We start from the raw sequence: 26,269 nt of genomic DNA on the forward strand, positions 1-26,269 counted from the left end.
GTCTCTAAGCACGCACCAGTAAAATGCGAGCAAAAGTGCCCTGCCTGCCTCACAAGGTTGCTGTTAAGAGCAACATGACAAAATCTTTTCATAGAATCATAGAACCATAGAGTTGGAAAAGACCACAAGGGCCATCGAGTCCAACCCCCTGCCAAGCAGGAAACACCATCAGAGCACTCCTGACATATGGTTGTCAATCCTCTGCTTAAAGACCTCCAAAGAAGGAGACTCCACCACACTCCTTGGCAGCAAATTCCACTGTCGAACAGCTCTTACTGTCAGGAAGTTCTTCCTAATGTTTAGGTGGAATCTTCTTTCTTGTAGTTTGGATCCATTGCTCCGTGTCCGCTTCTCTGGAGCAGCAGAAAACAACCTTTCTCCCTCTTCTATATGACTTCCTTTTATATATTTGAACATGGCTATCATATCACCCCTTAACCTCCTCTTCTCCAGGCTAAACATGCCCAGCTCCCTTAGCCGTTCCTCATAAGGCATCGTTTAAAATCATGGTGCAATTTAAACACAACTACTTTATAGTAATAATCCAATGGAGGCCTTGCCCTTTTTACACACCTCTCCATTGATAAAGGCTTCCCCTGTGCTGTAACAATCGCAGGAAACGGAGAGCTCTAATTTATTCACAATCTTTACTCTGTTGGCGTTTAAAGCTTAAGGGTAAGATGATTTCGAACGGCTTCAGTACAAAAGCAGTTCTCTCCGACACACTTCTGTCATTCTCATGCCTTTGTCTCCATAAATAGGCTAATTTATACCCACTGATACTTAAGAGTGATGTAGGGTTTTGTCTACCAAAATATTTCTCTGCGTTGGATCACTATAGCAACTGTATCTTCATTAAAAATAATCAAAGCACATACAGTAAGCGGTTCTTACACACGACATACTCAGGTCCCCCCCTCCCCAAATTGCCATCTTCTAATCATCTTGATATTATCCCTTTCCAAATAATTGCAATAGAAATCTACTGTTTTCTTTTATTAATGTTGATGTTTATGACCCTGTCCTTATAATTTAAAGGGATCTGCTCAGCTCTGCCAGCACGATAGCAAGAGGGGACCTCCATGTCTGGAGGCTTTGCACCTCTGAATGGCAGGGGCTGGAGTCAAAACGATGAAAGGGGCTGCTGTTTATGGGGTAGCAGTCTGCCCACCTGCGAACCCCAGCAGCTGGTATTCAGAGACATATTGCCTCTGACATCCTGGCCAGTAGCCACTGATAGCCCTCTCCTCCATGAATTAGTCCAATCCGCTTTTAAAGCTATCCAAGTTGGTGGACATCACAGTCTCCTGTGGCAAGGAGTTCCGTAGTTTAACAATGTATTGCATGACTAAGCACTTTCTCTTATCTACCCTCCAACTTCCAGCTTCACTGTATGTCCATGAATTGTAGAGAGGGAGAATTTTTTTTTTCTCAATCCACTTTCTCCATTACATGAATAATTTTATTTGAGTTATATTTTATTAAATTTTCAAAAAATAAAAATAAAAAATCACATATACATTCCAATACATAATAATATCTTTTGCTTTGCTTTGTCAAATTCCCACCCCATTTTTGTGGTGTTTTTATTTATTTATTACTCCCTCTTGCTACATCCTATCTTATCTCTCTTATATCATAACAATAAGACAATAATCTCTAATTCCTTTTGTTGCTCATAGTTCAAATCCTGCTCGCAAATTCACTGCACTATAATATTTCTTTAAATACAGTGCTACCTCGGGTTAAGAACTTAATTCATTCTGGAGGTCTGTTCTCAACCTGAAACTGTTCTTAACCTGAGGTACCACTTTAGCTAATGGGGCCTCCCGCTGCTGCCATGCCGCCGCTGAGTGATTTCTGTTCTCATCCTGAAGCAATGTTCTTAACACGAGGTACTATTTCTGCGTTAGCGGAGTCTGTAACCTGAAACATCTGTAACCTGAAGCGTCTGTAACCTGAAGTGTCTGTAACCTGAGGTACCACTGTAGTCCGAAACAGGGCCATGCATAATTTTAGAAACTATAAAATTATAAACCATGCCTTAGTGGTCTTTTCTCTAAATGGAAAAGTCCCAAAAAATGCAACCTTTCCTCAGAGGCGGGTCGCTACAATCCCTTAATCATTTTGGCTGCCCTTTTCTGAACCTTCTCTAATTCTACAATATTTGGAGTCGGTGGGGGTGGAGTTACTGCTTTTGCATGTTACTATGTTATGTATGCATACTATGCATGTGAAACATGGACCACTTACAAATGCCATCTCCAACTCCTCAAAAGATTCCATCAATGGTGTCTCCGAAAAATTTTACACATCACTTGGAAAGACAGGCGAACTAATGCCAGTGTACTGGAAGAAGTAAAGATCACCTGTGTTGAAGCAATGATTCTTCAACATCAACTTCATTGGACTGGTCATGTTGTGTGGATACCTGATTATCGTCTTCCAAAGCAACTGCTGTATTCCGAACTTAAAAATGGAAAGCGTAATGTTGGTGGTCAACAATAGAGGTTTAAAGACTCTCTCAAGACAAATCTAAAATAAAATAAATGTAGTATGAACACCAACAATTGGCAAACACTTGCCTGCAAGTGCTACAAATGGAGAACAGCCTTTACCAAAGGTGTCATGGGCTTTGAAGACACTTGAACTCAGGACGCAAGGGAGAAACGTGCTAAGAGGAAGGCACACTTGGCAAATCCACACCGTGATCAACTCCTGCCTGGAAACCAATGTCCCCACTGTGGAAGGACATGTGGATCCAGAATTGGCCTCCACAGTCACTTACGGACTCACTGTTAAAACCCTGTTTATGGAAGACAATCTTACTTGGCTATGAGTGATTGCCAAAGAAGAAGAATGTTATGTATGTTTGAGTTTTTATATTGTAAACCGCCTTGTGCTTCTTGAATGAAGAAATTATGCAAACCCCTTTCAGACTATTTAAAGAAACATTATAGCATGATGAACTCGCAAGCAGAATTTGAGCTATGAGCAACAGAAGTAATTAGATTACTTGTGGATACGATTTGATAGACAGAACAGCAGCAGGAGGGGAGAAAAAACAACTGTGTGGAAAATGGGGAGGGAAGTCGACAAAAATAAGAGGAAAGATGAAATTATGACTGTAGATGTTAAACATGCTGAAGCTTAATAAAATATTATATATATATATATATATATATCAAGGGCACTACAGATAAAATTAGCAAAATCCTCCATAAACACAATATCAAAACAGCCTTTTGCACCAACCAAAAAATAGCCAATATCCTCAGAAACCCCAAGGATAAAATTCAGTTGGAAAACCAAGGGGTCTATGAAATACCCTGCAAAGTCTGCCCAGCCACGTACATTGGACAAACAAACAGACGAATAAATGCACGGATCGCAGAACACAAGAATGCCGTCAAAAAAGAAGAAAAAACTTCCTCTCTTTTCCAACACATGAAAGAAACAGGACACGAAATTAATTTTGCAGATTCCAAATTGCTCTTTAACATGGAACATCACCACAAGAGAATAATCATGGAAGCCATCGAGATAGAGAAACACCCTCACAACATGAACAAGCGTGACGACACATCCCGCTTGCCAGACATCTGGAAATTAGCCCTCCCCACAAAATCTGACACCAGATCCAGAGGCACACAGAACGCCATCACCAATCAACCACACCAGACCCAAACCCAGACCCTCTCCACAGATAAATTACAGACACCATCCAGTAGCCAAACCAGGGTGGCACCTCCGGATGCTGCACCCCCCTGCAATCCCTACACAGATCTGGCTGGCACAGGCCACAAAACCACAGCTCGCCCCTATACACGAAGCCAAGCCAGAGCACAACCAAGTGCAGTACAGCCATCTTCTCAGAAAAACTCTTCACAAAGTTCAAGAGTTCAAGACACGAAGGCTTTAGCAACTAATCCACACCTAATGACCCACCTAAGTGGGATTCAGGAAATCACTCAAGAAATCACTCAAGATATCCCTCAAGTAATTAAGGAACAAAAGAAGAAAAGGCACACTAGCCTGGGAACCTCCTCTCTGCCCAGAACATTGGAGGCTATACACCACACCTCCTCAACAGTATTTATAGGAACTCAAACACTGAGATCCTGCTCTGTTCCAGTAACAAGAAGCCGAAAGCACCAGCCTGAAGATGACGAGTGAGACCTCGTCGAAACGTCGCCTAGACACCCCAACTTTTACACGGGAAGACACCCGAGGACACCAAAACCTGCATTCCTGTACCCGTGAAAATCTACGAAAGCATATATATATATATATATATATATATGGGACACGGGTGGCGCTATGGGTTAAAGCCTCAGTGCCTAGGGCTTGCCGAATGAATGGTCAGCGGTTCGAATCCCCGCGGCAGGGTGCACTCCCGTTGTTCGGTCCCAGCGCCTGCCAACCTAGCAGTTCGAAAGCACCCCTGGGTGCAAGTAGATAAATAGGGACTGCTTACTAGCGGGAAGGTAAACGGCGTTTCCGTGTGCGGCTCTGGCTCGCCAGAGCAGCGATGTCCCGCTGGCCACGTGACCCGGAAGTGTCTTCGGACAGCGCTGGCCCTTGGCCTCTTTGAGTGAGATGGGTGCACAACCCTAGAGTCTGGCAAGACTGGCCTGTACGGGCAGGGGTACCTTTACCTATATATATATATATATATATATATATATATATGCTTTCGTAGATTTTCACGGGTACAGGAATGCAGGTTTTGGTGTCCTCGGGTGTCTTCCCGTGTAAAAGTTGGGGTGTCTAGGCGACGTTTCGACGAGGTCTCACTCGTCATCTTCAGGCTGGTGCTTTCGGCTTCTTGTTACTGGAACAGAGCAGGATCTTAGTGTTTGAGTTCCTATAAATACTGTTGAGGAGGTGTGGTGTATAGCCTCCAATGTTCTGGGCAGAGAGGAGGTTCCCAGGCTAGTGTGCCTTTTCTTCTTTTGTTCCTTAATTACTTGAGGGATATCTTGAGTGATTTCTTGAGTGATTTCCTGAATCCCACTTAGGTGGGTCATTAGGTGTGGATTAGTTGCTAAAGCCTTCGTGTCTTGAACTCTTGAACTTTGTGAAGAGTTTTTCTGAGAAGATGGCTGTACTGCACTTGGTTGTGCTCTGGCTTGGCTTCGTGTATAGGGGCGAGCTGTGGTTTTGTGGCCTGTGCCAGCCAGATCTGTGTAGGGATTGCAGGGGGGTGCAGCATCCGGAGGTGCCACCCTGGTTTGGCACAAAATCTGACACCAGATCCAGAGGCACACAGAACGCCATCACCAATCAACCACACCAGACCCAAACCCAGACCCTCTCCACAGATAAATTACAGACACCATCCAGTAGCAGTAACCTCCGGATGCTGCACCCCCCTGCAATCCCTACACAGATCTGGCTGGCACAGGCCACAAAACCACAGCTCGCCCCTATACACGAAGCCAAGCCAGAGCACAACCAAGTGCAGTACAGCCATCTTCTCAGAAAAACTCTTCACAAAGTTCAAGAGTTCAAGACACGAAGGCTTTAGCAACTAATCCACACCTAATGACCCACCTAAGTGGGATTCAGGAAATCACTCAAGAAATCACTCAAGATATCCCTCAAGTAATTAAGGAACAAAAGAAGAAAAGGCACACTAGCCTGGGAACCTCCTCTCTGCCCAGAACATTGGAGGCTATACACCACACCTCCTCAACAGTATTTATAGGAACTCAAACACTGAGATCCTGCTCTGTTCCAGTAACAAGAAGCCGAAAGCACCAGCCTGAAGATGACGAGTGAGACCTCGTCGAAACGTCGCCTAGACACCCCAACTTTTACACGGGAAGACACCCGAGGACACCAAAACCTGCATATATATATATATATATATATGCATGAGGTGAGAACTATACGCAGTATTTCAAATGCAGCCACACCATATATTTGTATAAAGGCATTATGAATCTACATCAGTGAAAGTTGTGCAACATCAGAAATATATCACCTGAAAAACGGGCCCTGGTCAAACCTGCAGCTGAAGTTTCTGAAGAGTCCTCCAAGCACCTGGAGTCGCAGGGTTTTATTTTATCTTATTGTTTAAAATAATGAATTTCAGCCACTCTTTGTTTCCCTTTTCTGTCATCCTGGTGCTTTAGGGAGCACTTGCACCAGGAGATGAGAAAATTGACTTAGAACACCCATCTGCATAAAGCAAATAGCAGCGTTTGTCTTGTAGCCAGGCAAACATAGCGTACTTTACAAGTCTTCGCCCCCAAGCCTTCCATGAAAATGATATTATGGCTGAAAATGGGCTATTGACTTCATTCAGGCACCGACAGGTAATTTAATTTTACAGGTCAAGGCAAAATGGATCCTTATCTTGTTTGAGTTTCTCGAAATATATATGGATTTCTTGTTTAAAGCTTTGAGGAGGGGGACGGGGGACGAAAATCAATCAAGACACCGAAAACATCTGTTTAAATTCTCCTCAACACAATGTACGTGGCGTTATCTTGTTTAAATGAGTTTGAGCAAAGCTGCCCACTTCAGCCAGGAGAAGTTTAAGGCAACTGTCTCCGCTCTCGACTCCACTCACGAGAGCTGAAACGTGGCCTTGTTTACAACACACCAGAATAGTCTCTTATAACAATGAGGAATTGATGCTTTTGAATTCTGGTGCTGGAGGAGACTCTTGAGAGTCCCATGAACTGCAAGAAGATCAAACCTGTCAATTCTGAAGGAAATCAGCCCTGAGTGCTCACTGGAAGGACAGATCCTGAAGCTGAGGCTCCAAGACTTTGGCCACCTCATGAGAAGAGAAGACTCTCTGGAAAAGACCCTGATGTTGGGAAAGATGGAGGGCACAAGGAGAAGGGGATGACAGAGGACGAGATGGTTGGACAGTGTTCTTGAAGCTACCAGCATGAGTTTGACCAAACTGGTGCCTGGCATGCTCTGGTCCATGGGGTCACGAAGAGTTGGACATGACTAAACGACTAATCAACAACAACAAACAATGAGTTTGCCTGGATGGAGGACAGAGACAGATGGGTGAAGAAACAAAGGCAAAATTCGCTTTTATTTGCTCCACCCACTTTTGCTTCTGGCGCCACCCACAACTGGAATCTGGCCCCCGAAATACTGCCCTGAAGGGAATGTGGCCCTCAGACTGGAAAAAAAAGTTCCCCAATCAGTTATATGGCAAGGGGTGATAAAATACTATCAAACAGATACTGGAAAAATCTGGCTCTTTATTAGCAAAGAGATCCCAATTTAGATCTAGCCCAAACACAATGCTTCATAGGAATGATGTGCCAAGAATGGAAAATTCTCTTCTGTAACAAAGAACAAAAGAGAAAGAAAAAGAGAGAGAGAGATGATATTGCTGAAAATCAATGCAACTGTAGCATTAGATAAATATAGATTTTTCCTGATAGGGTTGCAGAAAGAAAAGCTTTGCCACAGGGAGCGGAAAAAATAATATAAATTCGGTTTCAAATTTCTCCGAGAATACCTGATGACTTTATAAGACATCATTCTCACTTCAGACTGAGCAGCCCCTACAAAGTAAAAGCTATTGAACTGGGGAGAAGAGGAATCCTCCTAGAGATCACCGTCTACTGAGATACCAGCCGTCACCTTCAAGGCTTGGAAGATAAGGAGATTCAGCATCGCTTGTGGACTCCAGCTATTTCACTGGTAATTTCAGCACAAGGCTTTTTGCTATTGGTGGGCAGGTGCAACACTTTCATTGGCCATGTTTGGGGGCTCAATATACCGAAAAGAGTAGGGATGCGGGTGGCGCTGTGGTCTAAACCACTGAGCCTCTTGGGCTTGCTGATCAGAAGGTTAGGGTGAGCTCCCATTGCTCGGTCCCAACTCCTGCCAACCTAGCAGTTCAAAAGCAGGCCAAAAACTGCAAGTAGATAAATAGGTACCTTCCGGCGGGAAGGTAAAAGGCATTTCCATGCGCTGCTCCGGTTTTGCCAGAAGTGGCTTAGTCATGACCTGGAAGCTGTACGCCGGCTCCCTCGGCCTGTAAAGCGAGATGTGCGCCGCAACCCCAGAGTTGTCTGCGACTGGACTTAAATGTCAGAGGTCCCTTTACCTTTACTATGGTACCTTAGGTTAAGAACTTAATTCGCTCTGGAGGTCCGTTCTTAACATGAAACTGTTCTTAAGCTGAGGTACCACTTTAGCTAATGGGGCCTCCCGCTGCCATGCGATTTCTGTTCTCATCCTGAAGCAAAGGTACTATTTCTGGGTTAGCGGAGTCTGTAACCTGAAGTGTCTGTAACCTGAAGCACCTGTAACCCGAGATACCACTGTATCTGACTTTTAGAAGACATCTGAAGGCAGCCGTATATCGGGAAATTTTTAATGTCTGATGTTTTAAAATTTTAATGTGCTGTAAACCCCCCAGGGTGGCTGGGGAAGCCCAGCCAGATGGATGGAGTATAAATAATAAAATAAAATAAAATAATTGAAGCACATATGATCAAACTTTGTAAAAGAAAGTGCAGCCTGGAGAGCTATTGAAATTAAATAAGAACATCATAACATCCGTAACCTTTCCAGATCTTCAGTCTTATGACATTAAGACAACATATTGTCACACAAGATCAAGAGCGACTCACTGTTCCAGAGAGGAATTGATTACTAAACTTCAAAGGCATCACAAGGTATCACACAAACTGATTCCACTCTCCCCACCCCCACCCCTGAAGAAAGTGCTTTGGGATTTATTCTATTAGACTTTCCATTAAAGTAGACTTTGAAAAATGGAAAGGAGACACCTCCATTAAAACAAAGGGAACAAAAAAGGCTGTGATGTGAAGGACTGACAAAATAAATAAGATTCCAAATGCAGAAGCATAGATATAATATAATAAGATGAGTCTTTTACAAGATCGGCAAAACTCAGAAGAAGAAGCAGCATTCGAAAGACCTCAGAAACGCTTCTCAGCAAGTGGAACATTGAAATGTAGTCTGAATGGAGAAAGAGAAATTGGGATGGATGGCTCTCTCCAGCCAACACGAAAACGTGTACGCCGTTGCCCAAATCAAACATGAAAGCTGTTGCGCACATATTAATAACAAGCCGGTTATGTTCTGCCTTAATTGGCACGAAAACACAAAGGAAGAGACTCTCCATTTGATACAGGAAGAGTGTCAGATTGCTCGCAAGACAGAGTCCAGGCCAAACACAAACAGCATCACGTCAAGCAACACTGAACTCCTGACAGAGATGAATGGGATTAAACTAAGTGGTAAGTCAGAACTTGAAGTCTGCAGATGAGGAAAAAAGAAAAGAAAAGAAAAGAAGCAAGACCCCTGAAATCCAGAACAACTGCCAATTTCGTTCTTTGATGGCCAGGTTTCTACCAATTATATATCCTTGACGACTGCATATCGGTGCAGTGACGAGGGTTAGGAAACGTAAAACCCCCCACCAGAGAAATCAGAACGGTTTCAGAAGTGGCTATTCCCCCTCCTCCGTCAAATTAAAAAGAGACCAGGCTGGAATAAGATGGGTTTCTGAATCATCAGAAGACAGAGATGAGATTGCTGTTGTTTGGCAAGCTGCCCTCCCGCTTCTTTTATAGACTTCCTTCGGATAATGTCTAGGATCACTTCCAACATTACATTTCTCACTTTGCAAGGGTCCCTGGGCCAGTTCATACTGCTAGAGTCTTCTGTGTGCCTGAGTTCAAGCACATGGCCGCACAAGGAATGATCACAATCATAAACAACAACAATGAAATTCATACCCAGCTCTTCCTCTCAAAGGAGCCCAGGGGAACAAACAATACAATTAAAAAAATGCAATGCAATTAAAATAATCTGAAACATCTTTAGAAGACATAAAAACAAATTAAAAGAACATCTGAACTAGGGTTTACTGTTTGAAATATGGCAACCCTAATCTAAACACATTCAAAAACACTATGAGCATCTCGAAACATTTGAACACAGCCAGATACCCTCGCAACCAACTAATCCAAGGTTGTCAGGAATAGCATCATTCAGCCTGAGAGCTGCATTTCCTTCTGGGCGATTTTCCAGGGGTGGAACAGCAATGATTGGCAGAGCCAGAGGCAAAATAGAGGGTGGGACAATGGACGTGTCTCTTACCTTTGTACTGCGGGTGATACTGCAGTCACATAAAAGCCAGAGGTTTCGACAGAACCCCTTCACATCTCTTCAAGCAGGCAAGGAAGAGGCAACTCCATGGCTTGAGGTGATATTCCAACATGAGGAGGCATGTGGAGCAGGGTTGGCAGGGGGCTCAGCTTGGGAAGAGTTTCAAAGCTCAGACAGAGAAGCCTGGCCAGTGTGTTCCCTGCTTCTGAACCAGCAGAAGTGAGGAAAACCTGATTGGCACCCTAAGCCCTTTTTAAATGTGTTGTTGGGTTGCTGTTGTCTTTATTTTGATTATGTGTTTTGTGGTTTTATATTCTGATTTTATGCAATGATGTATGGAAGTGAGAGATGTATGGAAGTGAGAGCTGGACCATAAAGAAGGCTGATTGCCAAAGAATTGATGCTTTTGAATTATGGTGCTAGAGGAGTCTCTTGAGAGTCCCATGGACTGTAAGAAGATCAAACCTCTCCATTCTGAAGGAAATCAGCCCTGAGTGCTCACTGGAAGGACAGATCCTGAAGCTGAGGCTCCAAGACTTGGCCACCTCATGAGAAGAGAAGACTCCCTGGAAAAGACCCTGATGTTGGGAAAGATGGAGGGCACAAGGAGAAGGGGACGACAGAGGACGAGATGGTTGGACAGTGTTCTCGAAGCTACCAGCATGAGTTTAACCAAACTGTGGGAGGCAGTGGAAGACAGGAGTGCCTGGCGAGCTCTGGTCCAGGGGGTCACAAAGAGTCGGACACCACTAAACAACAACATTCTGATTTTATCTCGAGAACCGCCCTGAGATCTGCGGCTATAGGGCGGAATATAAATTCAATCAACAAAAACAACAACCCCAGTTTCATGGGAACAGTGCACGTGTGCTTTGACACACGATGGCAGGGGGATGAGAAGTGAAGCACAATGGAGGGAAGAATAAATGAAATCGGTTTGGGAGATGTGGGCAGAGCACATCTCGTAGCACACACACTTTGTATTCAATTCTTACCTTCTTTACAGTCTTGTCTGGCTCAAGAGCTATGTCCGGGATGTTGGCATCGACCATGAGGGAGAACAGGTTCAAAATGAGGTTGGAATACCTGTGGAGAAGAAGAAGGCAGACATGGTAATAAAATAATAACCCAGAGGGGAAGCCAATTTAGCCACAACCAGAGAGTATTATGGCACAGGGACTTGATGCATGGAGTGGATTCTTAATTGGCAGCCTGCCAGCCAAAATTTTAGATACAGTTGGATGCACAATGTGGACAAAATGAGACATCCGAAGGTCAAATTAATCACACTCAAAAACGAAGCTACAGAAAGTAGAAAACGAGCAACCTTAGCTTTTTGTTGGCATTAGCTGAAGCATTGGCTAATTAAAGTAAATTTCCTAGGAAGAAGAAGAAGAGTTTGGATTTGATATCCCGCCTTTCACTCCCTTTAAGGAGTCTCAAAGCGGCTAACAATCTCCTTTCCCTTCCTCCCCCACAACAAACACTCTGTGAGGTGAGTGGGGCTGAGAGACTTCAAAGAAGTGTGACTGGCCCAAGGTCACCCAGCAGCTGCATGTGGAGGAGCGGAGACGCGAACCCGGTTCCCCAGATTACGAGACTACTGCTCTTAACCACTACACCACACTGACTGAGATGATGAGGATGAGATGTTACCTTCGCAAGATGGGTGGGGAACTTCTTTTTTCTTCGTCTTGTCAGATGCAAGTCCCAACGCTTGCATTACACCACTGGTTTTTGGCAGTGGAAAATCTCTGCTGCCTTGCCCAAGGAGCAGACTCGGACGTGGGTGGCGCTGTGGTCTAAACCACTGAGCCTCTTGGGCTTGCCGATCAGAAGGTTGGCAGTTTGGATCTGCGCGACGGGGTGAGTTCCCGTTGCTCTGTCCCAGCTCCTGCCAACCTAGAAGTTCGAAAGCACGCCAGTGCAAGTAGATAAATAGGTACCACTGTGGTGGGAAGGTAAACGGCATTTCCGTGTGCTCTGGTTTCCATCAAGGTGTTCTGTTGCACCAGAAGTGGTTTAGTTCTGCTGGCCACATGACCCGGAAAGCTGTCTGTGGACAAACGCTGGCTCCCTCAGCCTGAAAGCGAGATGAGTGCCACAACCCCATAGTCACCTTTGACTGGACGTAACCATCCTTTACCTTTATATTTCTGACTATGCCTTTGGGGATGGTTTTTGGGGATGGTTTAAAGAACTTTTCTTTAAAAGGTCGTTTCAGGGGCTGGACCGAAATATTTCTGGCACTTCCACTGTGCGGACCTCAGAGCGTGTCTCCTGTCCAAAGTTAGCACCCGACCAAAGTTCTGTGAATTATGTGAACCAACCGTTTTACACCTATAGCTTTGGAGATCCAAAAGCCATTTGTAACCATTAAAAAGGAAGAGCCTGACAGTTGCCTTGAGCTTTACAACTGAAGTCTGTATGCTTGAAACAGCTTCTGGCGTTTCAAGGGAATGCGCTTAACATTTTACTTTCCTAAAAGTAAAATACAGTGTGTGGGCTTTTTTTATATATTAAATTAAATTTAAAAATTAAATTAATAATAGTACCAAGATTTGAAAGAGCTTCCACTGTGAGTGATTATTTGAACTGACCTATTTAACAGGAGAGGAGAAATCCAAATAAGGGAAAATGTTTTGTTTTGCTGTTTTTAATAATAATAATAATAATAATAATAGTAATAATAATATTTTATACCCCGCCCATCTGGCTGGGTTTCCCCAGCCCCTCTGGGCAGCTTCCAACACAAAATTAAAATACAATAATCTGCCAAACATTAAAAGCTTCCCTAAACAGGGCTGCCTTCAGATGTCGTCTAAAAGTCTGGTAGTTGTTGTTCTCTTTGACATCTGGTGGGAGGGCGTTCCACAGGGTGGGTGCCATTACCGAGAAGGCCCTCTGCCTGGTTCCCTGTAACTTGACTTCTCGCAGTGAGGGAACCACCAGAAGGCCCTCGTCACTGGACATCAGTGTCCGGGTAGAACGATGGGGGTGGAGACGCTCCTTCAGGTATACTGGACCGAGGCTGTTTAGGTCTTTAGCACCAACACTTTGAATTGTGCTCGGAAACGTACTGGGAGCCAATGTAGGTCTTTCAATCTGAGCACAGGCTCACCTGTGCAGAACTACAGCTTCCATCACCATTGTCCGTAGCTGGGGTTGATAAGCTGTCTGGGACTGATGGCGAGGGATGATGGGAATTGTAGTCCAAAACTACTTGAAGGGCACCAGGAAGAAGAAGTTGGTTTAGATGAACTCAGGGTCTGATCTTCCAAGGTTGCTGTCATGTTCTTGTGCTTTTCAAGTGTCTCCTTGCCCAAGGGGTCATTAAGGTAAGGCAATGAAGTCCTCAATAGATCAACTGCAGTTAAGCTGCATTTATCTTCCTTCTTCCTGCGCCACAGAAGACACAAAGCCTTAAAAAATTGAGACTTTTCGCCAGCCTTTGCTAAACACTACCAATGCTGAACTGAAGCGCAATTAATTAGCTAGCGAAGAACAGAAAGCATCACTGTTGAACAATGACATTTCCCTGTGACAGGAGCAAGGGGGTGGTGGGAATCTCCCTTGAAGACAGAAGATGAAGACAGAAAAAAAAGGCAGGAAAATAATTCTTTTAACAAATTATTCCCTTTCTTTTCTATTTCAGGGTGTTTTCATTTGAATTGTGTTCTCTCCCCGCACCAGCTTTCAGCGTCTTTTTAATATATTTATACAGCCATTCAGAGTTACTTGAGAGACTCCCCAGACTGCAGTTTGGTTTTCAGAACAGATATCTCCCTGATTCTTCCTAGGTGCTTTATATATATTTAACGGAAAAAGATTGTGGGTTTATTCCCCCCAGTCTCCCGCTACCTTCTTGAGCAAGCTTCTTCCGTATCTCCCCCCACCCTGAAACGAATTCCTTGGGCACAAATTCCAAGTGTCTTTCTCTCCAACTATTATCTTTAATATTCCTCACTTTTGTGCGTTTTGTTCCACATACATCATAAAAAAAAGATCCAATCAAGGTGTCGAGCCATTTAAATTCATTCCCGTTCAGGCTTTCTGGAGACAAAAGGCTGCGCCGGCAAGGTTTTATTATTGCACATTATTAGGAGCGTTTAGAAAGGCAATCAAGTTGTAAGCGCTAGATCCTCAATGCTCTTCACCTTTTAATCTTATTGTCTATTAGCGCTTCTTTGCACAACTCCGGACATCCAGCTATCCATAAATTAAGAGAGAAGGCAATTCCTCAGCACCTGGGGCCAATTCGTAAGTAATGCCCCTTTAACCTTGCTCTGATCATCTCGTATCTATAATGTCCTCTCTGTGGGCCCAACCTTGTGGCACATCACTCCTCTTTACTCGGCGCACAACAATTCTGCTCAAGTCATCTTTCTCTCCAGACACTATCGCCGCCATCAGCTCTTCCCTGAAGACTGAACGGTAGTTCTCAGTCACTGTCGGCATCTATTTCCAGTTTGTCACTCTTCACACCTGTTCCCTCTTCGCTCACGTCTTTCCTGAGACCTGTTGCTTTTCCCTGTGAGTTCACCTCCCAGTGGAGCCCATCTAGCTCCCTTCCTGACACTTATGGGTACACAGGAACCCATATGCAGAGTTAAGATTCATAGAACCATAGTTGGAAGGCACCCTGAGGGTTATCCAATGCAACTCCTTACAATGAAGGTGTCAAATTGCATTTCTTAGTAGTAGTAGTAGTAGTAGTAGTAGTAGTAATAGAAGGCTGATTGCCAAAGAATTGATACTTTTGAATTCTGGTGCTGGAGGAGACGCTTGAGAGTCCCATGGACTGCAAGAAGATCAAACCTCTCCATTCTGAAGGAAATCAGCCCTGAGTGCTCACTGGAAGGGCAGATCCTGAAGCTGAGGCTCCAATATTTTGGCCACCTCATGAGAAGAGAAGACTCCCTGGAAAAGACCCTGATGTTGGGAAAGATGGAGGGCACAAGGAGAAGGGGACGACAGAGGATGGGATGGTTGGACAGTGTTCTTGAAGCTACCAGCATGAGTTTGATCAAACTGCGGGAGGTGGTGAAGGACAGGGTTCCTGGCATGCTCTGGTCCATGGGGTCACAAAGAGTCAGACACGACTAAATGACTCAACAACAACAACAACAATTTATTATTTCTACCCCACTCATCTGTTAAACATTAAAAGCTTCCCTAAAAATGCTTGGGATGGGGTGTATGTTTTTAAAAACATTGGAAAATGAAATCTGGCAGGTGTTGCCAGAGATAAAACAAAATTCCGGACCTGTGCAAGATGTACTTAGTCTCTCTTTCTCAGACACACAGAAGCATTTTGTCTACCAAGTTTCCTATTAGGATATGTGTAACTGATGCTCTGAATCTCACCTGCACAGGTTTATCCAGTTGCAATGATTCTTGGGAGAGATGGGAGTAACCGAGCTCTCCTATTAATAACTTTGTTTTCTCATTCTGCTGAATTGCTTCTAATGCATTATCAATGACAGCTTATGAAAGGCATTTCTTTCTCCCTCCCATCTCTACTTTTCAAGAAGACGGAGCACTACTTCCCCAGACATCCTTTCACATTATCCCCTCACGTCCGTCTCCCAAGGATGGCCACTAAAAGGCTGCGTTCAGATATCACTTTCGTCGTATCTTCCCGACACTGCCTTACCTGCTTAATTCCTTGTTTTACGTGACCTTTAATATGACAGAAAAGCCACTCGTGGAAGTTTAGTGTAAAGCTTAGAGGACTGCTTGCAGTGATTTCCACGATCATTCTTTCCAAAAATAAAAGAAAATAAAACCCACCTGCAACCCTGTTAATTTAAAAATAAAAATCATGGGAGTTTTGCACCGTAGTAATTTCGTGGGATGAAATTGGGGTCCGTCGCCATATCCCCCTGCGATTTAAAATTTAGCATGACCCAATATCGATCCAAAGGTCACATTTGCATAACACAACAGGTAATGCAGTGTAAAAGGAAAATTCGAAATTAGGATGTTAGAATTATAACCAAGATTTTTGCTTTTCACATCTTTTTGCTGTATATTTGTGGTCCGCCACTTTTTTATTGGAATAGAGCAGACATGTCCAACCGGTCGACTGCGATCTACAGGTGGATCCCTGGGGTGCTTCAGGTCGATCGCTGGATTAAGAAAAGTGATCACCTGTGTGCTCCTGAATAATTGCTCTGCGCCCATTTATGCTGCCGTCACCATAAATGTTCCCCAAAAGAAGGTCAAAACAAAACTCCTCTTGCCAATGCTCTCCAAAAAAAGCTCAACATCTTTTGGCAATGGCATGATCTTGGCATGATCATGGGTAGATCACTGCCAGTTTTATTATACTGGGAGTGGACCGTAGTCTCTAGAGAGTTGGACATGCCTGGAATAGAGGAATGAGTTTGTTTTGTGTTCTTTTAAAAATAAAAAAAGATAAAGAAATAAAGCAAGAGCAGGAGCAGAAGAAAAGTGTGATGGTAAAAATGAAAAGACTGCATTTGTGATTGTGCCAGCCAGACATCCTCTCTGCTCAAAAGCGAAGGAAGAGCCGGCTGGCCAGCCCAGCAGCAGAAAAGCTTAAAAGATTACCTGCGCAGGTGAAGGAAGGCTGTGTAGCACTGCTTGCGGAACTCCTGGTATTGCTCACTTTGCGTCCCTCCCATGCCTTCCACCATCTCTTTGTTCAGTTTCATGGGTGGGGGAAGAGGTTTTGGGTCGCGGCCCAGGATGTAGCCAAAATCGATGTGGAAAAGTTTGCCTGCATTTGGAGAGAAGGTGCATCATCATTAATTATTATGGCATCTTTATTTATTATAAAAATAAATAATAAATAATAACCCCTGACTCTGGGGTTGCGGCGCTCATCTCGCTTTATTGGCCAAGGGAGCCGGCGAACAGCTTCCAGGTCATGTGGCCAGCATAACTAAGCCACTTCTGGCGAACCAGAGCAGCGCACGGAAACGCCGTTTACCTTCCCGCCGGAGCGGTACCTATTTATCTACTTGCACTTTGATGTGCTTTCAAACTGCTAGGTTGGCAGGAGCAGGGTCCGAGCAACGGGAGCTCACCCCTTTGCGGGGATTCGAACCACCGACCTTCTGATCAGCAAGTCCTAGGCTCTGTAGTTTAACCCACAGCACCACCTGCGTTCCTTAAGTAGTCTCTAGTAAATAACTTTGCGATTGTTACTATACGCCTATTACGTTTTCGTGTTTTGTCAATGGGATTTGCGTAACGTAGGCATTCTGATGATTTTGGACAAAATATTCCTGCATTGCGGGGGGAAAGACTAGATGACCCTGTCACTCCCTTACAATTCTATGATTCTACGATATGTGTGCATTTCTCTGTGTTTTGTGTAAGTATGCACATGTGTGTATATGTATATGTGTGTCTATTTATGAATGTATTTATTTGTGCACTGATACATAGATACAGAGTGGCCAGCCCTACAACAGACAGAGCACACAAAACACAGACAAAAGCAACAAAAAAATAATGAAATAAGATGCTGCTGCTTTGGTGGGGGCTACAGAATAAAAACTGAGGATTTCTTCATTTATATTGTCAGTTGGTTGACTATGAATCATTTATGAGAGCATTCCACCTTGGCTCAAAGCAATGAGAGCTCATTATTCTACCTGAAGTTGTGATTATTTTGCATTTTTCATGGGGGGTGGAGAGCACACTATGCCCTTCAATCTCCCCACTCCCCCTTATGAGGCATACTCCTTTTCAAATGGTAATAAACCAGCTGACTTTCAAAAGAGGAAAGGCCACGCCAGTTAAATGCAACACCCCAAAACAAATGAAAACGGAGGAGCGGTAAACAATTCCAGCGGCATGAAGAACACACACGCACACACACACACACACACATTGGGCACCACTGGCGCCAACTCCAGGGAGCCATGAATGCTTTGGCACCCACAATAATATATTTGTGGGTTGAAGCCAAGTTGAAGCCCTTGGTTGTGGGCACCCACAATCTTTGGTGCGAGATGGCACCTATGGTGGGCACTGGGGACGAGTTTATGGAACCAAAGGGGTGGCAGCCCAAGTTGATGATGATGATGATGATGATGATTAGGTAACCACTGGATTAGGTAAAACAGATGGAATAAAGTTCTGCCAACAGCTACTAGGGCAAGATTGCCAAGATGAACCAAGTTACCCAATGGGCAGGATATCCCTGGTTGGGTGGCCAATTCCCAAGAGACTGCGATTACAGTTAAAAACTGGCAGTGATCTACCCCCCCCCCCGAGCTTTTTTGAGGGGTTGAGCTTCTTTAAGGGGCAGCCAATGATCTACCAGTGATCTACCACAGACGTCCAATGATCTACCGGTAGATCATGATCTACCTGTTGGACGTGCCTGCCCTAGACTACAAAGTACTTTGAGAGAACTAATGGAGGCAGGTCCACCTTCTCCATGCCCTGCTTGAGGGTTCCAGAGAGCATATGATTTGTTGCTTCAGGGAGAAAGCTCTTAGACTGGTGAAGCAAAGGAGGAACATATTCAAGACCTTGGATAGCTCTAAAGGAACTTGCTAAGGCAACTACTACGGGAGATGATATCTCTGCAGAGCCAACTGTATTGTGGTAGGCTTCACCTCCCTGGAGGAGCTGGCTGAAGGGCTGTTGACTTATTTTGTGCTTACAGGCTGTGGAGACTGCAGGGAACTCATCTGCTGCGTCCAAGGACAGCAGCAGGCCTGTGACCTTGTGGTTGGCCACAAAGGACTGAAATGAGGTAGTGAAGGTTCTCCCCCAAACCGAGGAAGTAGCTTGGGCCGGACGCTCCGTCTGAGTCTTTAGATCAGGCATCCCCAACCTTCAGCCCTCCAGATGTTTAGGGCTACAATTCCCATCATCCCTGACCACTGGCCCTGTTATCTAGGGATCAGGGGAGTTGTAGGCCAAAACATGTGGAGGGCCACAGGTTGGGGATGCCTGCTTTAGATTGTGGGCTATGGTAAGAATAGCCTGCTGGATCAGGTTGATTGTCCATCTAGTCCAGCATCCAGTTCTCACAGTGGCCCACAAACAGAACATGAACACAAGAGTGTCATCCCTTCCTGTGGTTTGCAACAACCAGTGTTCAGAAGCACTGCTACTTTCAACCATGGAGGCAGATCACAGCCATCATGACTGGCAGCCATCAACATGCCTTGGTCCAGTATATCCAAAGGACCGTCTCCACCCCCATCGTTCTACCCATACACTGAGGTCCAGCGCCGAGGGCCTTCTGGCAGTTCCCTCACTGCAAGAAGCCAAGTTACAGGGAACCAGGCAGAGGGCCTTCTTGGTAGTGGCACCCGCCCTGTGGAACGCCCTCCCACCAGATGTCAAAGAGAACAACAACTACCAGACTTTTAGAAGACATCTGTTTAGGGAAGCTTTTAATGTTTGATGCATTACTGTATTTTAATATTTTGTTGGAAGCCGCCCAGAGTGGCTGGGGAAGCGCAGCCAGATGGGTGGGGTATAAAAAATTTATTATTATTATTATTATTATTATTATTATTATTAAACATTCCTCTTAATGAGCATATTTACTTTGAAATAAATTATAGCAGTCTCACAGAGCCTTAGTTCTAAATAAAGATGCTTACGTCAGGCTCCTACACAAAGGGTAGGGTTGAGAAAGAAGACAGTATGCAGTGGATGGAAAAATCTTGCAAATATTAATTCTAGGTATGGATTGCTCTCCCAGCAGCCCTACTGTACATGCCAGAGTTCTTCTTTTGCCTCTGCAATTCCGGGCTGCTCTGTGATTTTCGTTCCTAGCTTTTTCCCTTCAGCACTGTGTCTGAAGGGAAAATGCACACAGGCTGGGTGTGTGTGTGTGAAAGAAAACTGTTGTGTCTGAATTCTCAACTGCTTGGCTGGGAGGCAATTGTTGCTTGCTGCAAGCAACCAGCCTGAGGTTGAGGACAGTGGCATTGGCCTTGATAACGAACTGCGATATACAAGTTCATTGCTGGGGAGAAACAGCAGGAGAGGTCTCTTGCCATCGTTCCACCTAGACAACCACAGCTGGAAACAGCATGCTGAACCAGACAGCCCCTTGAGTGGATCCAGAAAGTCTCTTCGGATGAAGGAGACTTGGTACAATGCCCTGCTTGGAAATAAAAGCCTTGGATGGATGGTGATGAATTTACAGATGAAGGAGAACTCAACATTCCTGGTGAGAGGTCAAGTTTCTATCCTTGACCAAAGTGATGTCCGTCTAGCTTGGCTGCTGTAGCCATGATGTTTGCATAAAGGTACCCCTGCCCGTACGGGCCAGTCTTGACAGACTCTAGGGTTGTGCGCCCATCTCACTCAAAGAGGCCAAGGGCCAGCGCTGTCCGAAGACACTTCCGGGTCACATGGCCAGCGTGACATCGCTGCTCTGGCGAGCCAGAGCCGCACACGGAAACGCCGTTTACGTTCCCGCTAGTAAGCGGTCCCTATTTATCTACTTGCACCCAGGGGTGCTTTCGAACTGCTAGGTTGGCAGGCGCTGGGACCGAACAGCGGGAGCGCACCCCGCCGCGGGGATTTGAACCGCCGACCTTTCGTTCAGCAAGCCCTAGGCACTGAGGCTTTAACCCACAGCGCCACCCGCGTCCCTCGGATGTTTGCATACTGTTAAGCTATTACACAAGAGCACTCTTCCCTCCAGCAGTTTCTGGCAACTGGTATTCAGAAGCTTTCAACTGTGGAGACTGTTTTCAACTGTGGAGGCAGAGCAGTCATTCTGGCAAGTAGCCATGGGAAGTCTTATCCTTCGTCAAGTTGTCTGATCCTCTTCTAAAGTCATCCAACTTGGTGGCCACCATTGTCTCCCATGGCAGTGAGTTCCGTAGTTTAACAAGCACTTTTACAGTGGACCCTCGGCTTATGTTACCCTCGGGTAATGTAAACTTGCGAAAGTGGCAAACCCAGGTTTCGCCGCTCATACATGCACAGAAGTGCTCTACGCATCGCATGCATGCACCGAAGCACTAAACCACGCCGCACGCATGCGCAGAAGTAGTCCTCCGGTCGCAAATTCCTCGGGATGCGGCAAGACCTCCGGAACGGATCCTGTTCGCAACCGGAGGTACCACTGTACAGTAAAAGCAAGGTTTATATACTGCTTAATAATGCCATCTAAGCAGCTTAAATAAAATTAAACATTCAGAAGAAAATACCAACAAAATGAATGGATTTAAAGGAGAAGTTGACAAAAGAAAATTATCAAAATCTGATAAGGCTCCATAATCCATGCAGAAATTTTCTGTTGAAAGATCTCAGGAGTGGGGGAAACCTCAGCTAGGAGGTCCATGCTGCTCAAACGTCAATGATATAACAGACATGGTTCAATAGGTGCTGATTACTTGCATTGCTACATTCCACACAGCATTTGTTATTGCAGGAAAATGGGGTGGATATCTATTATCTACTTTATAGGACCCATTTAAGGATGGATGTGATTTTTAAAAAGGCACAATCCCACACAGAGACAGATATGTTTAAGCCACATTAATCTCAAATTTTCCTGGGTTACCTCCACTCAAGAGCAGTAAAATGTATTACCCACTTAAAATAACACATACATCTGAAAAAAAATATTTGAAAATCAGCAGGCTTTGATCTATGTTGCAGAGTTACACTAGTTATTTAATTAAGAACATTTAGAGGGATTCTTCTCTCTACTCATTTATTTCAAGACTGTCATAATGATGAGTCTAGAGATACATGTATTAAAAAAAAAAAAGACAGCAGAATAAGTCTTGTGGCTGCAATTACATTTCTCATCCAGTTCTGTACACAGGGAATAAGAGGTGTTAATTAATCTTAGCCTCATTTGCATATGTAGCTAGTTCAGTAGATCTGTGTAGCACACTTCAAAAGCCGTCAGAACAACAAGAAGGATTGGTGGAGGAGTGCAAAAATTAAGGAACTGGAAAAAGAAATATTAATATTTCTCTCTCTGTCTGTCTTTCTCTCTCAAACACCATTTGTGTACCTTGAAATTGCATTAAATGCTTGTTAGGCCCTCATCAAACAGAATAGAACTAGAACACGTTATACCTTCTGTTCCATAAATAAAAATAAAGATTTGCACCATGCCCAATCCTGCACCTTAGGTTACAATATCAGCATTGTTCCTTATGTTGCACAAATGCTTTTGTTTTGTTTGTATTTATTTAACAGAATTTATATACCACTTGACTGCAAGAAAATTCCTAAGCAGCGTAACCCCCCCAAAAAACCCCCTGCTTGCCCCAAGCCTTTCTCCTCCCTGCTGAATCCCAAAACCCTTTTAAAAGAAGGGGGAGAGTATCACACAACAGTTTCCAAACCACTCTGTGAAGCGCACATCCCACTGCAGGCATGTTTAACAGAGGGGAGGAGATGTTTCACAGTGCTCCCCCCTCCCCCAATTAAACCAGCTTGTCTGGGCTGCCTGCCACCCACACAGTTTGCTTGACTGCCTGCTGCTCCTCAACTGCAGCATGACGACAGCCTTATCCTTTTATGTATATAAGAAGAAATGTTAAAAATCACCGACAATAAACAGGTATTTGAAACTATTCAAATGATGATTAGAACTAACGTTGGCTAAAAATAAATGTAACAAGTGCAACTTCTGGGTGTCTTAATAGAATCATAGAATCGTAGAGTTGGAAGATACATCAAGGATCATCTAGTCCAACCCCCTGCAATGCAGGAATCTCAACTAAAGCAACCATGGCAGGATAAAAAGGTAGAGACCCCTGACCATTAGGTCCAGTCGTGACCGACTCTGGGGTTGCGGCGCTCATCTCGCTTTATTGGCCAAGGGAGCCAGCGTACAGCTTCTAGGTCATGTGGCCAGCAGAACTAAGCCGCTTCTGGCGAACCAGAGCAGTGTACGGAAACACCGTTTACCTTCCAACTGGAGCAGTACCTATTTATCTACTTGTACTTTGATATGCTTTCGAACTGCTAGGTTGGCAGGAGCTGGGACCGAGCAACGGGAGCTCACCCCGTCGTGGGGATTCGAACCGCCGACCTTCTGATTAGCAAGTCCTAGGCTCTGTGGTTTAACTCACAGCGCCACCCGCGGGCATTCCTGAACTAATATATTATAAGGAGCTGCAGAAAAGAAGGTGCCACCCTACAATAGGCTCCTATCTGCCATAAGGAAAGAGGGAAGAAGCTAAGTTGTAGATTGGAATTGTGTCCCCTGATCTGCAGGCTTTTTCCCCTTGTACTCCAACTTTTTCTTGGAAGTCAAACAGCTTAGTTCCCAAATGTTTTGGCTCCCAAACATTGCAAACCTGGAAGTGACCGTTCCGGTTTGCGAACTATTTTTGGAAGCTGAATGTCCAACAGGGCTTCCGTGGCTTCCGATTGGCTGCAGGAGCTACCAGCAGCCAATCAGAAACCGTGCTTTCATTTTTGAACATTTTGGAAGTCGAACGGACTTCCGGAATGGATTCCATTCGACTTCCAAGCTACGATTGTACTGTAGATCGAGACATTTGCATTTCATTGCTTTGTCGCAGTTGTGTCTGCCGCATGTACATGTATTCGCATTTTATGTAAACTACTTCCATGAACTATGGGTAGCAAATGGTATAAACACGAGTCTAATCTCCGCAAGTCATCCTGCATGTCTGTCCACACACGCAGTCCAGGAGTATTGGTCTTCTGTTTCGAAATATTCATGAGCAGCACAACAGCACGACACATCCGTACTGAGTTAAGGACTGCAAATAATCAGCATTTCATATCACGGGGCTCCCACCACCATTCATAGACCCCAAGATGAGAGCCTTGCTAACCCCTCTCACTCTCAGCCGTCTCCCCGGATGAATATTTGCAGGGAAAGGGGTTAAGAAGGCCACCAGAAATGCCGCCAAGCTATTTGTCTCTGTCAGTTTAATCAACTGTTTCCTCCCAAAGAACGAGGATTTCTTATTTCAAATTTGTCAGAGTCAACAGTCATGACAATGACTGAAAAACAGCTTAAAATAAAGAGGGAGAGGGGGAAAGCAATGGGAACTCAAGGCTTCATATTCTTTTTTTGCAATGAAAAATTTGGTTTAGAAGCAACAACAATACAGTGCTACCTCAGGTTACAGACGCTTCAGGTTACAGACGCTTCAGGTTACAGACTCCGCTAACCCAGAAATATTACTTCAGGTTAAGAACTTTGCTCCAGGATGAGAACAGAAATTGTGCGGCAGCGGGGGAGGTCCCATTAGCTAAAGTGGTACCTCAGGTTAAGAACAGTTTCAGGTTAAGAACGGACCTCCAGAACGAATTAAGTTCTTAACCAGAGGTACCACTGTACTGTAATAATCTTGGCTGAGTGAATTTAATGGCAAGCAATGGGACCTCAAGGCTTCATCTTCTTTTTTTGCAATGGGAAATTTGGTTTAGAAGTAAAGCAACAACAATACAGTTGGAGTCTTGTGAGCGGGAATTGAGATACAGTGGGGCCTCCTGCTGCCGCCACATTGCTGGAGCACAATTTCTGTTCTAATTCTGAAGCAAATTTCTTAACTCGAGGTACTATTTCTGTGTTAGCGGAGTCTGTATACTGAAGCGTCTGTAAGCTGAAGCGTCTGTAACCCAAGGTACCACTGTAATAATCTTGGTTGAGTGAATTCAATCCAAAGACTCATGGCAGCATTTTTAGCTCATACAGAAAAGCTCAGGAACGTCTACACTGATTGGCTGAGACTCTGCAGTCTGACCTTGAGATGGTAGGAGTTGAAACCAAGACCTTAGAATCATAGAATCATAGAGTTGGAAGAGACCACAAGGGCCATCGAGTCCAACCCCCTGCCAAGCAGGAAACACCATCAGAGCACTCCTGACATATGGTTGTCAAGCCTCTGCTTAAAGACCTCCAAAGAAGGAGACTCCACCACACTCCTTGGCAGCAAATTCAACTGTCAAACAGCTCTTACTGTCAGGAAGTTCTTCCTAATGTTTAGGTGGAATCTTCTTTCTTGTAGTTTGGATTCATTGCTCCGTGTCCACTTCTCTGGAGCAGCAGAAAACAACCTTTCTCCCTCCTCCATGTGACATCCCTTCATATATTTGAACATGGCTATCATATCACCCCTTAACCTCCTCTTCTCCAGGCTAAACATGCCCAGCTCCCTTAGCCGTTCCTCATAAGGCATCATTTCCAGGCCTTTGACCATTTTAGTTGCCCTCCTCTGGACACGTTCCACTTTGTCAGTGTCCTTCTTGAACTGTGGTGCCCAGAACTGGACACAGTACTCCAGGTGCAACCACAGCTGATGCTCTGCCATTGAGCTACAGCTGGCAAATTTCTTAACAAATAAAATGCCATTATTAGAATCTAAGACGAGTTTGATGCTTTTGAATTCTGGTGCTGGAGGAGACTCTTGAGAGTCCCATGGACTGCAAGAAGATCAAACCTGTCAATTCTGAAGGAAATCAGCCCTGAGTGCTCACTGGAAGGACAGATCCTGAAGCTGAGGCTCCAATACTTTGGCCACCTCATGAGAAGAGAAGACTCCCTGGAAAAGACCCTGATGTTGGGAAACATTGAGGGCACAAGGAGAAGGGGACGACAGAGGACGAGATGGTGGGACAGTCTTCTTGAAGCTACCAGCATGAGTTTGACCAAACTGTGGGAGGCAGTGGAAGACAGGAGGGCCTGGCGTGCTCTGGTCCATGGGGTCACGAAGAGTCAGACATGACTAAACTACTAAACAACAACAACAAAGATGAGCCTGCTGGATCAGGTCTAAGTTCCTCAAAGTCTAGCATCTTGTTCACCTGGTGGTCAACCAGGTGCCTGTGGGAAACGTGCAAGCAGTATCCGAGCACAGAAGCGCTCTCCTATCCTGTAGCTTCCCGCAACTGGTATTCAGAAGCATTTCTGCCTCTGTATGTGGAGCCAGAGCACAGTCATCACGTCTATGAATTTGTCTGGTATGCAGGCTGAGACCCCACCTGCCCGCGGACTGTCTCGCCAGAGTGGTGCATGCTCTGGTTATCTCCCGCTTGGACTACTGCAATGCGCTCTACGTGGGGCTTCCTTTGAAGGTGGCCCAGAAACTACAATTAATCCAGAATGCAGCAGCTAGACTGGTGACTGGGAGCGGCCGCCAAGACCATATAACACCAGTCTTGAAAGACCTACATTGGC

General features: G+C 44.8%; 1 protein-coding gene across 2 annotated transcripts in view; it reads right to left on the reverse strand.

The window, feature by feature from the left end:
* The window catches only part of PIK3C3 (phosphatidylinositol 3-kinase catalytic subunit type 3), a 127,346-nt gene that overhangs the window by 25,190 nt on the left and 75,887 nt on the right, over positions 1 to 26,269 (reverse strand). For both annotated transcript variants that reach the window (XM_083402763.1, XM_083402762.1), the window contains 2 exons: positions 16,705 to 16,873; positions 11,124 to 11,214 (listed from right to left, as the gene is read on the reverse strand). In XM_083402763.1, the coding sequence (XP_083258889.1) occupies positions 11,124 to 11,214; positions 16,705 to 16,873 (260 nt within the window). The remainder of the gene's footprint in view (positions 1 to 11,123; positions 11,215 to 16,704; positions 16,874 to 26,269) is intronic.

The sequence above is a fragment of the Podarcis tiliguerta genome (genome assembly GCF_965153285.1).
Source record: "Podarcis tiliguerta genome assembly, chromosome: 11".
Taxonomy (NCBI): Eukaryota; Metazoa; Chordata; class Lepidosauria; order Squamata; family Lacertidae; genus Podarcis; species Podarcis tiliguerta.